Source organism: Ambystoma mexicanum, chromosome 8 (assembly GCF_040938575.1).
Source record: "Ambystoma mexicanum isolate Mex_15411 chromosome 8, UKY_AmexF1_1, whole genome shotgun sequence".
NCBI lineage: Eukaryota > Metazoa > Chordata > Amphibia > Caudata > Ambystomatidae > Ambystoma > Ambystoma mexicanum.
Window position 1 is genome coordinate 1,131,023,037 of NC_090929.1, and position 13,240 is coordinate 1,131,036,276.

The 13,240-nt window shown below is 43.0% G+C and overlaps 1 protein-coding gene across 1 annotated transcript in view; it reads right to left on the reverse strand.

Annotated features, from left to right (window-relative positions):
* Positions 1-7,867: 7,867 nt before the first annotated feature.
* Positions 7,868-13,240, reverse strand: part of LOC138472817 (myosin heavy chain, embryonic smooth muscle isoform-like) — a 374,216-nt gene continuing 368,843 nt past the window's right edge. Inside the window, exon 14 of the mRNA XM_069611184.1 lies at positions 7,868-12,420. Coding sequence (XP_069467285.1) covers positions 12,352-12,420 — 69 coding nt within the window. The 3' untranslated portion in view covers positions 7,868-12,351. The remainder of the gene's footprint in view (positions 12,421-13,240) is intronic.

A 13,240-nucleotide genomic window follows, 5' to 3' on the forward strand; every position in this document is an offset into this window, starting at 1 on the left:
GGCTGGTTCTGGTTTGATGAAGAGCTCACTGTGTTCAAGGGGTTGGGTGCATCACTAGGTCTGCATTTCTGTGCTTAAGGCTACAAATCTCTCTATGACTTTCTTGTAGTTCTCATTCTGGCACACAGCACCAGTATGTCCTCCTTCTCCCCACCAATTAAAGAACCTCCAAGGGGGTGATGATCCTGGGCTCTGTGGTATTGCTGGCTTTCTCTTTCTCTCTCTCCCTGGATGGTGAATGAGCTTATCCTTGCCCATGCTCCTGCTAAGGTAGGTGGTTCCCTTAATCTGGATCTTTTGTCGTAATATTCCCAGATCTTGCTGTAGATTGTTCAATTCACATTTCAAAGTTTCTTGAGAATCTTTGTCTTTCTCCCAAGTGGCACAACAGAAGTAACCTGCACTCTGACTTTCAACTGTTCTTCCAAAGCACAAATATCAGTTCCTTAAAGCCAGACGAATTTGCAGTGAGGTCCTTCAATTTCAATTGTAGTATCATCATAGGAAATTTCCTGGCCCCACAAAGAATCCATTGCTGGCGGTAGGAGTCAATTCCCTTGGCCTCAACTGAGGGGGTTACCTCCTCTTCAATGCAAAAACTCTCAGAGAATCTGAGTTTTTGCGCTGAGGAGGAGGTACCCCCCGCAGTTATATGCTTTTGATAAGGTGGTTTGGGGTTCACCACAGTTCATCCTTCACCACAGCATCACAACACATACTTATCACGTTTCAAGGTACCAACTTTTTGGTGAGTATGCGCACTCCGCAATAGGTACCCCATTTTTCAATCCCTTGGCCACAATCCTCTCCAGCTGGTGGGTTAAATGAAAAATCTGAGCATTTCGGCTCAAATAGGTTGATAACTTCCCCCCTGGTTCTAGGTGAATAGAGTTGATTATTTTCTTTAATCTCTGACACAGTGTCAGTGCTACCGAAAACACCCTTCAATGTGTCCTTGATATCCCCGCTGTCAGATCAGGTTGTACGAAACATAGGGAGTGTATCACTATTAAAGCATCTCCTCAGAGACTCTCCACAATTTCTTTTTCTTCTCACTGTCATTCACGTTCCATTCTCACAACATCTGGCAGATCTGTTCCAACGAGACTTGATGCTCCTCATCTCCTTCATTCACTGGGATATCCTCTGAGAAAGCCTCCGCTGAACATAGATGCTATATCATGTGAAGGTGATGACTGCCTTCATGGCTCTCTTGAAAACATCAACCTCTGTGGTAAAGGACAGAGTTCTGTCATCTGACAAGGCATCTAAAGAGAGAAGGGATAAGACTGTTCTGGTGTTCACCCTCTCAATGTACTGGTTAGTTTGCACTCATCAAAAGTATCAGTGCAATAACACTGTTCTTGCCAGGTTCTGGTGCTACTGTCGTCAAGGTGAGCAAATGTTTTAATTCTCCCTCAGATCTTTTCTGTGCTGGTAAGAATTTGGAGAAGTACTGCTTCAGGAATTTCCACAGGTACCCGAGCACTAAGATGTAGTGTGAAAGGTCATTCCCCTCTGCTTTGGATCATTGGACTGTACTCAAGATTTCCATGTTGCTGTGATTATTTTCTGTAAAGAAAAAGTTAGCTTCAACAAGAACACTTTTTAAAAACACTTTGATAATCAACAGCTCTTTAAGGCTTCAACTTTCTCTAACATACAAATTATTAAATATTTAAAACACTCTATGTTCCTATATCAGCAGTTGCCACAGAGTGTATGACAGCCTCATCACTCTCTTCAAAATTATGTGGTCCCAGATGATAAGGGAGATGCAAAATTGCCCTACTCCAACACAGGAGACGGACCATTCATACCCATTATGGTATACCACCTGAATTCTTTGATGTTTCAGAAATGTTAGGCTGTATACACATATATATTGTGTGACACTGCTTGGAGTAAAAAGGAAGGTCTCTTTAAGTAAGGCTTGTGAATGGAACAGTCACTTTGTGATTTACAAAAACTCTCATGGTGGTGTTAAAACATTTTCAAATTTTGTATTTCATCCAAACTATGCACAATAAACAAAATAAAGCATAACTCTAAACATTTATATTAAAACTCCCCTTAAGATTGCAGTAAAATTGAATAAGTCAAACCCCTCCCTCTTTTTATAACAGACAGGCTCCCTTTCCTCTGTGAGGTCTCTGGGTTGCTTTCTGAGTCTTAGTTCCCATAAGGGGTTTGAAAACTGGTGCTTCCGTGCCACAGGGGAAATGGCCTTAATTCAACTTGTAACGGGAAACCACAATTGAAATGAGGAGGGAATGCTGTACTAACTACTATGCCCAAAAATAAAACAGGCTTGAAGCTGCAGCCTGCGGGAGTACAGTTAGCCAGACAACCGGTTGTGCACACTTATGTCTAATTCCTGATAGCTTTGTGCAAAGCTAGTTCACCTCACTGAAATGTGTGGTCACTGCAACTTAAACTAGACTGTCAAGCCCACAGATCTCCTCAGCATTGAGTGCTGTGAAGTGACTGTGCCTCCATACCCCATGGCGGGCACAAGATTTGCTGTCTCCAGATGTACCACTGCTCTGGAATACACAAAGGTGCAAGCCTACCAGTCCGATATCTTCTTGTTTTGTTTATGATCGATTGTTGTCTTATTTCACCACATACCAGTAATCCCAGTAGTGGGACTGTGGAGGCAGCCAGTGGGGCCACCTTGAGGGGACAGCTAAGTGGATGGCTAGGACTCTGGTCCGCAGGTGAAGGAGAGGAATCTAGTCCTGAAAGGGTTTTCCGAGGCCAAACTCTTCCTGTCGGTCATATTCACTTCAGCCACCAACTGACAACTCATTTTCTATTCAGCTAAGAATGTTTCTTCAGCAACAATGTCAGAGCGGGGATCATGACCTAAGTCCTTTCCCATACACATTGGAACAACCCATTCCCAAACTGTCCAAACTTCAACGTCTTTCACCTTTAAATACAGTAACCAGCTCTCTTCATAATTCTGGGAGAATAAGATGATCAGCTCCCATTCTCCTAATCCTTTTTACACATTTTGATAATTTACTAAAGGTGCTAACTCATCACCAGATAGGTGGCACACCTACAGCCTGCGAGAGTAAACAAGGGGGGACGGGGCACTTTCAAAGGGGGCAAACACGGGTACCCAAATAAACTGCAGCCACGTCATTTAAGAAGGCCTCACAGGGAAATGCAGGGGTAGGGATGCACTGGGTGCACCATCGGCCCGGGGAACCTTTGCACGTCAGAGCAAATATAGAAATATCCCAGATGAACACATTTAGCAGGGCTGCCTCCTTGCTATGACAACACTGGGTGATGTAATAACAGGGCTGCAAGACAATCCTGCAGGCATATGGGGGTAGAGGGGAAGTGGACCAAAGACAGGGAACCTGTTCACATGGACATGAGTGCCTATCAGCAGGTGGCTATGGGAATGGCGAGCTGAACAGGTAGGACCAATCAAATGGTAAGTTTCTATGCCCCTGGAAGGTGGCCAGTCTTCAGAGTATCCAACACAAGATTTGTGAATTCCGATATCCGGCAGGCACCGTGTGGATGTTTCCCTTCCCACCAGAAGCAGGGCGTCTCCTGTTCTATCGGCAATGGTGCTGACCAATGGCAGTTGAATAAAGATCCGGTGTTCAGCACAAATGTTATTTTACTAATTGCAAATTGTTTCTGGGAGGGGTGAGATTCTATATGGCGCCACTTGGGGAGTTGATGATTTGGGACACTGTTGATCTCTTAGCTCCAATCACGCTCTACTAACATATGTCAGCCCTAAGGATATGACGTAGCTCGACCAATGAGGTTCTTGGGAACCAATGCAATGGCAGGTGGCATTTACTCATTTTGCAGTGCGGAGTGCAAAAGGGAGGTGTTTACCCTCACTTTACTCTTCTCTTTCTCACTCCACAGTGCAAATGACAAACATTGCCCAGTGGGGACCTGTTTGCACATAAGTGCAAACATAAGCTTTCCTCTCTGGCAATTTACGCTGATTATTGAAATGAGCTCCATCGTTTCCATCCATAGCCCTAACAGATATCCCACTTAGATATTTTAGCACCAACATGACATTATTTATGTCTGTGCAGTGGTGACTCTTCTGCTGCAGTGGTCACATGCAGGCGCGCTAAAGGTTTTTGGTGACCACATGTTTACATGGGGATGACAACTGCATTCAGCATTCTGTGATTTTGAGGGTATACACTGAGGATTACTTGACACATTTTGTAGATCTGACCACTCTTCAATTCTTCTTGGATGCTAAATCCTTCAAGGTGATGAAGGTACCTTCCTAACATTTTAAGATCTTATTTCCATATTCTTTCCTCTCTGTTTTAGTTTTCATACTTTGTTGCATTATATGTTACTCTGAGTTCATGTTACTGAAACCCAAAGTTCATATCAGGAAAGATGATCAATGATATATGTACCTGCCGTTGACTTCATAGTGTGTGATCACATGATGTTACCTGCTCCCTATGCTCCACATTATTTACACATGTGACTCCTTGCAAGAGGAGTTTGTTTCTCGTCTTTATGTTTTTTTGGTTATTCTACCTCATTCCTTTTACTGTAGGTCACTTGCCTCCCGCGCACACGTGCTCTAGACTTCACTATCGCCTTGTAATTCAAACATGCAAATGACCTCTCATTGATTAGTCCTATTTATACATCAGGCTATGATGCAATTTCCTTTCTGACACACACTCTGCTTCCCCATGAAGAATCTATAAGGAGGGCACTGAATTCGCAGGTTACACTTGCACACAAAAATAGAGAAAAGAATGCAGAGGGAATTCAGGATTTCTTTCTGTTAGATGACCCTAAAAATAAGCATGCCTATTAATATTCGAGAGGCCATAAAGGCCTTGCTTAAACGCTTGGTTATTTCTGTTATGGGTCGTGCACAGATGCACACTAACACGAGGATATCTTCCCTGCAATGGAATATAGCTAGTGTTGAAAGGATAGTCATGTCTTGTAGACCCAACATTCACCAAGCAGATATGAACCAATTCGATCAAAGCAAGTAAGCAGGTAATTGTATAAGCATTTACAAGGTAAAGAGAATGATGGGGTCTAAACAGAGTAGGAAACATTTTGGCGGTTCTGAGAAATAATATGTTAAGGGGGGAAATTACTGTTGAATTTTTGCAATTTTGTCAAGGCCCATATTCCGAAAACATCTCCCCTTTCCAATCACAAATAGAGGGATTCCTTTCTCTCAGTTGGTTAACTAATATTTAGCTGACTTACAAACTCTCGCTAGAGTAATATATCCCTCTCATTTGTATGAGAGATTGTATAGGCTGCTCACTCTATCCAAGTCGACGAAGTGCCTGTGCTGGATGACCTCTCAACAGACTTTTATAAGTTACTTGAGGATACCTGGACCCCAATACAAACCTGGTATGGATTCATCTCAAGTCGTCAATTGTAGACCAATTCCCCTCAATAATCAGGATTGTAAAATATATTCCAGCATCTTGACATGATGCCGTCACTTCAAAGATATTCATACTTTCATTCGTCCTGACCAATCACACTTTTCAAAAGGTTGCATTTCTGCAGGTAATATGATACTGCTCTGTCAATGACCAGGCCTCACAAATATCATATGCCCTTGTGGTGTTAGCTGCAGAGAAGGCCTTTAGCTGTGGGTCATTGGCCTTATTGATCCAAACTCTTACCTGCTTTCATTTTGGTCCCCTTTCTTCCTGATTAGAAAAGGTTCTCTATGTTAATCTGAGTAGTGATTTTTGTCAACAATTGGTAGTCCACCTCCTTTTACTTACCAGAGGAACATGATAAGGTATGTGCCTGCTAACTTCCGTCCCATTTCCGGTCTGCCTCTGTCCATGAAACTTCTGGAATATTTGGTTTCTCCTCTTCTGTTCTCTTTCTTGGAAAAGACTGGGTTCTTTGACCCCTTTCAGCCGGGGTTTCGTCCTGGACGAGGCACGGAAGGGAGTGTCCTGGTTTCAGTCGTCGATGACATGGCTTGACTGGTGGATGGCGGTCTGTGACCCTAACTCTGTTGCTGTTAGCAAAAAGAGCAAGGTTGATCCATTGTTTGAGGCCGGAAGGACAAAGACTGTTTAATAGACTACCAGATGTCAGGAATGCTAATGGGAAAACAGATGAATCCAACGTATTCACAAAAAAGTAGAAGAAGTCGGATGCCCAAGACAATGCAAACATAAATATAGTGCTAGAAATGTGCAGCTTTCATAGCTGGAAGAAAGGGAAGATGACTCTATGGAAGATGATGTCACTGGTCAGAGAGGGCTGACAGGGAGTGGCGACTTTGGTGAAAGTTAGGAAGAACATATAAGAGACCAATTTATGATAAGTAGTAATAATGCGAGGAGGCAAAAGGAGGAATTTAGAGGAATTTAGGGACGTAGAACTGACCAAGCACATTGAACATATGTGTAAAAGTGAAGGATTGGAGCAAAGGAGAATCAATACTTGTGTTATTTATCCTTATGTCATCTCAGCCAGCCTCTATGCGTTATAATATCTAGTCATTCATGAATCCATTTTTTGTCAAATGATTCTGTCATAATACTATTTAACCAGCCCAGGACTCTTCAGCATTTATTAGTAATTCATCAAATAGTTCCATTTTTTTATGGATGAATTAGGTTTTCCCTAATCCAGTTGTTTAATCATTGATAAATCCTTTCATCCATATTTTCACTCGATCATCATTTCACTCATCTATTTATCTTTACATTGTATGCATCTATCAGTACCATTACTTATTACCAACAACCCATGAATTGCTTCATGATTGCAGCTATTAATGTATTCACATATTCAATTGCTTGTGCATTAACCTTTCTTCAAAATAATTCATGCTTCCTTATTTAAATTATTCAAATATTCATCCTCCATTGATATCTCTATCAATGCTCCGAGTGATCCAACAATTTACTTCCTAGATATTCAGTTATATCTACAGAGGTAGTCTCCCTCAATTTTGGTTATCGGGGGGCCAGTATCTCAGAACCGGAGACACACAAACAGAAAAATACAATTTTGAGAACCGGCTACCCCTCTCTCTGTACTACCAGGTCAGGCGAGGTGATCTACAGAGTCGTGGTGAACAGAGCTTTCACTTACCAATTAGTGAGCCACATCCATGCACAAGGCAAAGAGCAGAAGAGAACAGAACCACCTCATTCAAAAACTAACAAACAGGGTTGGAGGTGATCCACGAACGCCAGGAAATAGCAATTCAGCCCTACTACAGTTAGGTTTAACCTAGCAAAAAGCTCAAGTTCTACCATGATATTGTGCTTATCCTGCAACGGGGGATTGGAAAAGAGGCTTACCATCTGAAAAGAAATGTGTCTGTCCTGAAGAAGGCCAAATAATATATTGTTTGTAGAGACACTAGAGATGGTGTTTCATATGTATAAATGGCCAAAACATGTCGACACATGACAATAGACTAGCTAAAGTACATAGTCTTGTATCTGCAAAATAGATAGTGTTTTCTAACAAGATGACGAACCCCATATGAAATATATTGTGTTTTTTAATAAGTAAGCGAGAAGTTGGTGATGCACCATATTTATGCCTGCATTGTTGTTGTTCTCTCGGTTCTTCTCTTTTAACAAATTTTGAAATTGGTCTTTATACTGACTAAATTAATATAGAAGATGTCATGTTGTGATTGTTTGTTAGTTTTTGAATGAGATGGTTCTGTTCTCTTCTGCTCTTTGCCTTGTGCATGGATGTGGTAAGTGAAAGCTCTGTTCACCACGACTCTGTAGATACAGAAAGAGGGGTAGCCGGTTCTCAATTTTGTATTTTTCTAGATATTCATCCATCTGTCAAATCATTATTTCTTCCAGTCAAAATTAATGCATTTTATTTTTAATTTAGTCCCTGTCACAATTTCTCTGCAGAGACAAGCAATACACCATGCTTCAAAGATGTAGATATTCTGTTGCAGAGAATATCAATATCACAGAGAGTAATTTGCAGCACATTCTCTGTTCCTACACTGCTTCTGGAACAAGGTTTAACCAGCTCTAGGTTGGCAGATATTTATCAAATATTAGCACCTGTGGCAGATGCAGAGCCAATCAGGTTGCTCAAAACACTGGTTGAATCTCATGATCCAAGCCTGTTTTTCTGAGCAGGCTTTCCGCTGTTCAGACCCACTCGCCATCTTCCATTACTCAACCCGCTACTTCCTCTGTCTGCTCCCCCCTCCCCTTTCCACCCTCACTGTCTCCAGTAAACACTCACCTCTCTGTTTCCATGCACCACCGTACCACACTGCACCTCACTACCTCCCCTAGCTGCCATCAAACTGGAATAGATGAAAAGCACAGCACAGAGCTCTTCCCTTCATATTCATGGTGTCCAGGTTGGGTGAGGATATTGCTGTTTGTCTGAAACAAGTCGCACGCGCACCGCAACCTTTTTTCCAGACACATTCTTCGATCTCAGCACCCAGTTTAGAATCCACTGGTGCTAATAGCAATAATTTGCCATTCCATAGGCTTCCTCTGCAGCAAATGGTGCAGCGCCTGGCTGTAAGGCCCACACGTTTCTCAGCCCTTTAACTTGTACGCCCAGCCTTTTCCAGCCAGTGAGGTTCACAGAACAGACTATTGCTTAATCATAACATTAGAATTTTTGTGAGCCATTTAATAAATGGGCCAGCAGAGGCCCTAAACCTCTTTTACCAAACTTGATGTTTTCGCTCCCAGAGTTCCATGCCAGTGACCACTGTCTCCCTTAGCCAGCGTTCCACTAGGACAATGCTCACTGCCAGGTTCTGTGCACCTCTCCAACAGTTTTGTTTTGTTTCTACCCTGTATTTGTGATTTTGCCATTTTATAATGGCATTACAGGGCACTTGGTGGGAAGGGGTGTGACAGATATAATTGTGCCTCACCCTTAATATGTGACCTTGGTTTAACCCGGTGCATAACTCGGGCACGGGCCAATACCACTTGTTACAGCCCTCTCTCCCCGGCTTGTAATGCCGCAATATTACACAATGAGAAATTAAGCCGGTTATGTATTCAGGCTATGGCACAGCACCCCCTGCTTTGTATTTCAAAAGGATTGATTTATTTTGGGCAACATTATAAGTGACTGGACATTGCATTTATTGTGATATTTTAAGCTTACCTGTGTAATTAAAGTGATTTAGTGCAGAAACTTGATTCGATTACTTCCAGGGACGTAATTTCACCAAAATGCCATGGGTAGCGGAAGTGGCATCACATGACCCTTGACTTCTGATGACATCACAGGAAGGGGTCATTTGACCCCACCCTGAAGTGATATTGTGGGAAGCGATGGAACACAACCTTTCACCCCTTGACAAAACAGGACGTGGCATCACATAGCATTGTTCCTAAGTACACTACGAAAAATATGGTTACGATATCACTATAATGTGATGTACATTTCATACAAGAATGTATCGCCATATATATCGTTCAGATCAGTGTGTATAGGCCCATATTACCAAATGACTGTTAATGCAAGCAGACGTCCATGACCAAATGATAATGATGTGTCATTATATAGCACTTACGCTTAAGCGCTTTATATAGAAAAAAATATGCATCCAATATCACCCAACCCGTGTTGGTACTCATTTATTGACCTCAAAAGGATGAAAGGCTGAGTTGAGGTGTTTAAGAACAGACTAAATCAGTGACTCACTTCTGAAGTGTGCCTGAAATAAACCTTTAATGAGTCTAGCAATTATTGCATAGAATTCCAGAAAGACACATTATTTGGTATTCCTATTCTTTCTTATTTAGGGTCATGTGGAACCCCTGTTCTTTTTTTGTGTTTTTTTTAAGATGCCTGAACAGAAAAGCCAGCCACAGCCCAGGAGCCTGAACTAAAAAAAATAAAAAATAAAAATAAAAAAAGACACTTTTTTTTCTTCATTTTCTTTTTTCAGGGGTAGCAAGGGAGTCCACAGGGGTAGCAACGGAGACCACAGGGGTCGCAGTTGCGACCCCTGGCAACCCCTAAATGACGTCCCTGATTACTTCTGAATATATTGAATTAACCCAAGACTGTTCTGCGTGAAGCGGGTGAGCTCTGTGCAGTGCCCCCTTGTCATTAAGATAAGACTTCTGTGTGGGTGATCACATGTATCACAGCAATATAGCCCTATACACTGGGGGAGAGGAATCATCGCCTGAAAATGACCCACCCCCAAGTGAGGACCGGAGGCAGAGCCAAGGGCTAATATTTATTGAAGGGTCACCATCCCAAGCAATAAAGGCCCTCTTCCCCGGTCTATAAGGCTTTTAGCTAAAAACTAGCTAACTCTAACAACAATATGGTTTTTGGAATAGTGGTGCTCAGGTAAAACCTTAATTTAATAGTAAATATAGAGACACAACGTGTTATTGAATTAAATGTTGTTTTATATGGGAGCATTTCCATAACAAATGTGTCGTTATATTTTAACCACTTTAATTGTAGTGGGTTGAAATCGAATAGTTTTTCAAATGAGCATGCAAGAGGTGTGATATAAAAGTTGTCATGAGGATCTAATGCCTCTTGTCTCAATTGGTGAAAGAGAGGAGTGAGAAATCGAAAGGTTGAAAGAGAAAGTGTGTGTGTGAGAGAGAGAGAGAGAGAGAGAGAGAGAGAGAAAAAGAGGGCCTGTATGAGAGAGAGAAAATGTGAAAGAGAATGTTCAGTATCCGCCCCACTCACTGTTGCCTCTTCTGTGATACCTACCCATTTTCGTTATAGTTACCTCTGAGTTGGCATTCATTATGTACCTCTTTAAAACCCTCCATCGAAAGGTTAAGGGCTGCACTGCTTTGGGAAGACATATCCTACTGCTATTTGACAATGGCAACCATGTTACAGCCGCAGGCTCTACTAAGAGGCAGCCCCCAACTGCCATCTAGAGATGCCACTAACTTGGTTCTATGTAAAAATGATGGTATGAAAATGTCACCTGCCAATAATACCTCTAGCAGTATTCCCTTTTTTTCTGGAAACCCTTCTACCCGACCTGACATAATACTCACCATCATCTTAACCCTGCCACAGGACATCCCATTGTATAGGTGAATGGAGGGGAGCGCTGCTGTAACTGATGCTTTTATGAGTGGCATTCACACTCTAGTAGAATGGCCATTGGGTACACTTATTGTGTGTCTATCATCCTTTGAAAATGACATTCATTGTCCTGCTATTCATGCAGAAGGTATATGTTTGTCCACCTCAGGCCAATCTACTCATAATACCGCTATGTGTACAGAGAGAGAGTAGCCACTATCTTCCCTGGACAGTTATAGGTGTGATGGTTTCTTCTTTGTTAATTTATGAGCACATATCTTTCGCTTTTGCCATTGGATGGTTTCTTCCTTACGGGACCATGGGCACAGAGGCACTACCTTGCTACCATCTTTGAAAGCGGTCCTTTCTCGAGGAGTTATGGACACAGAGAGACCAGCCTTCCTCTATCGTTTGGATGGTTTTATCTTTGAAGGGATTAATGTAGAGAGATAGAACACTTCTGCCACCGTTGAAATTGTGCCATTAGTATGAAGAAATGGACAAAGTGACAGATGTCTTCTGCTGTCCACTGCAACAGATCTTCCTCCACTGTGAAGCTATGCCACCCTTCTTCCCTCCTTGGAACAGGACCTTGCCTATAGCGATAGGGGCAGTAGAATTCCATGACCCTATGGCTGTGTCCTTCATCGTAAAGCTAGGCACACAGAAACACCACTCCTCTGCTAGCCCTGCAATCGATCAATCTTCAACAAGGTTCAGGTATGTTTCTGGGAAGCTGTGCAGGCTGCCCTGAACATTATAAAAGACTATACTGTATTTGAATTCTCAGGGAGATAAATATAGGGGAAGAACAGAAGGTTTCACTTTCTATGGGGGATACACACTTTGAAAAGACATTGGCCCTCATTACGAGTAGGTGGTGGTACTGACGGCCATACTCTGAGAATGCTGAAGGGCCAAACATTCCCCGGCAGGCCTGACCTGCCTGAAAATCAGGCCTCTACCAGCATGTCTCTCACTGAAGCACTGGCACCGTTAGCTACGGTGCCGATGGGAATGGGGATTTACTGTTGCGCCGCCACTTGTGATATCCCGGTGGCACCAGGACATCAGGTGGTGGAATCAGTGTTACAGGGTTGGCAGCAACCTCCCCGTAGCACTGGCGGGTTACCGCCAACATTGTGTCTGTACAGAGCACCCTATTTCTGAATGACCCAAGTCACATAAGACATCAACAAACTATAACATTGGCCAGACGTATTCACTGAGTGATGCCATTCTTGTAAGGTATGCCCAGTAAAGGGGCATCAGAGGCAATCATCAAGACCCTGTTAATGCATGCTGCTCCATTTGGGTTCTCTCCGTCATCTTGGCAATGCGTGCACGCTCCTGCAAGAGATGAATGAGGATAGGTTTTCAACAACACTGTAGTAACAAATACTTTGAGAACTTGAAAGCAAATTGAGTGACAATGAGGCCTATAAGGACCCACACAACAACCCATCCTTCAAGACCAAAGCTCTCAAACCCATACTGAAGAAAGCAACATACAACCCAACATACAACCCAAACGCAGAAAAAGCTGCTGGCATACGCGAATACGACACTCAGTCCACCCAAGAGAAATACAATACACCTTCTTGCAAAAGAATAGTGACAGAGCTACATATCCCATTGGGGAAGCCCAGACTGAGACTCAAAACCATACTAAACACTACCAGATGCTAAACATAAGATGCAGCCCAGCAGAGTGTCTTGTCACAATAAACAAACAAAAGCACTGGCTTTAATGACCAAGTATAGAGTCAGTGACCATGGCCTAGCAGCAATTGAGAGGGTCTGGCACTCGCGCTTAGCCCAAAATGGTGGCCTGGCTTCCAAAATGTTCAGACCACGAGGCTCTTTGTCCTGTCTGCTGACCGTCTTGCCCCCTTCACCTTCCCCATGTCGAGCTGACCCGGGGCCTTCCTTATTTGGGCATGTACTTTCCTCCGAAACACAGATGCTTTCGTGGGCTTCTACAGGCCTTGTGTGTGCCTCCAGGATGTGGGCTGGGATGTCTCGTCCCAATACACATCCTGGGTGCCAGAGTGTCTAGTGTGTCGTGAATGCCTGGGACCACCGTGGTCCGTGATAGGTCCACGTATGGTGTGAGTGTTTTGTGAGCAGATCTCCTACTGGGTCCCCTGCATTTTAGCGCGAAGGGAAC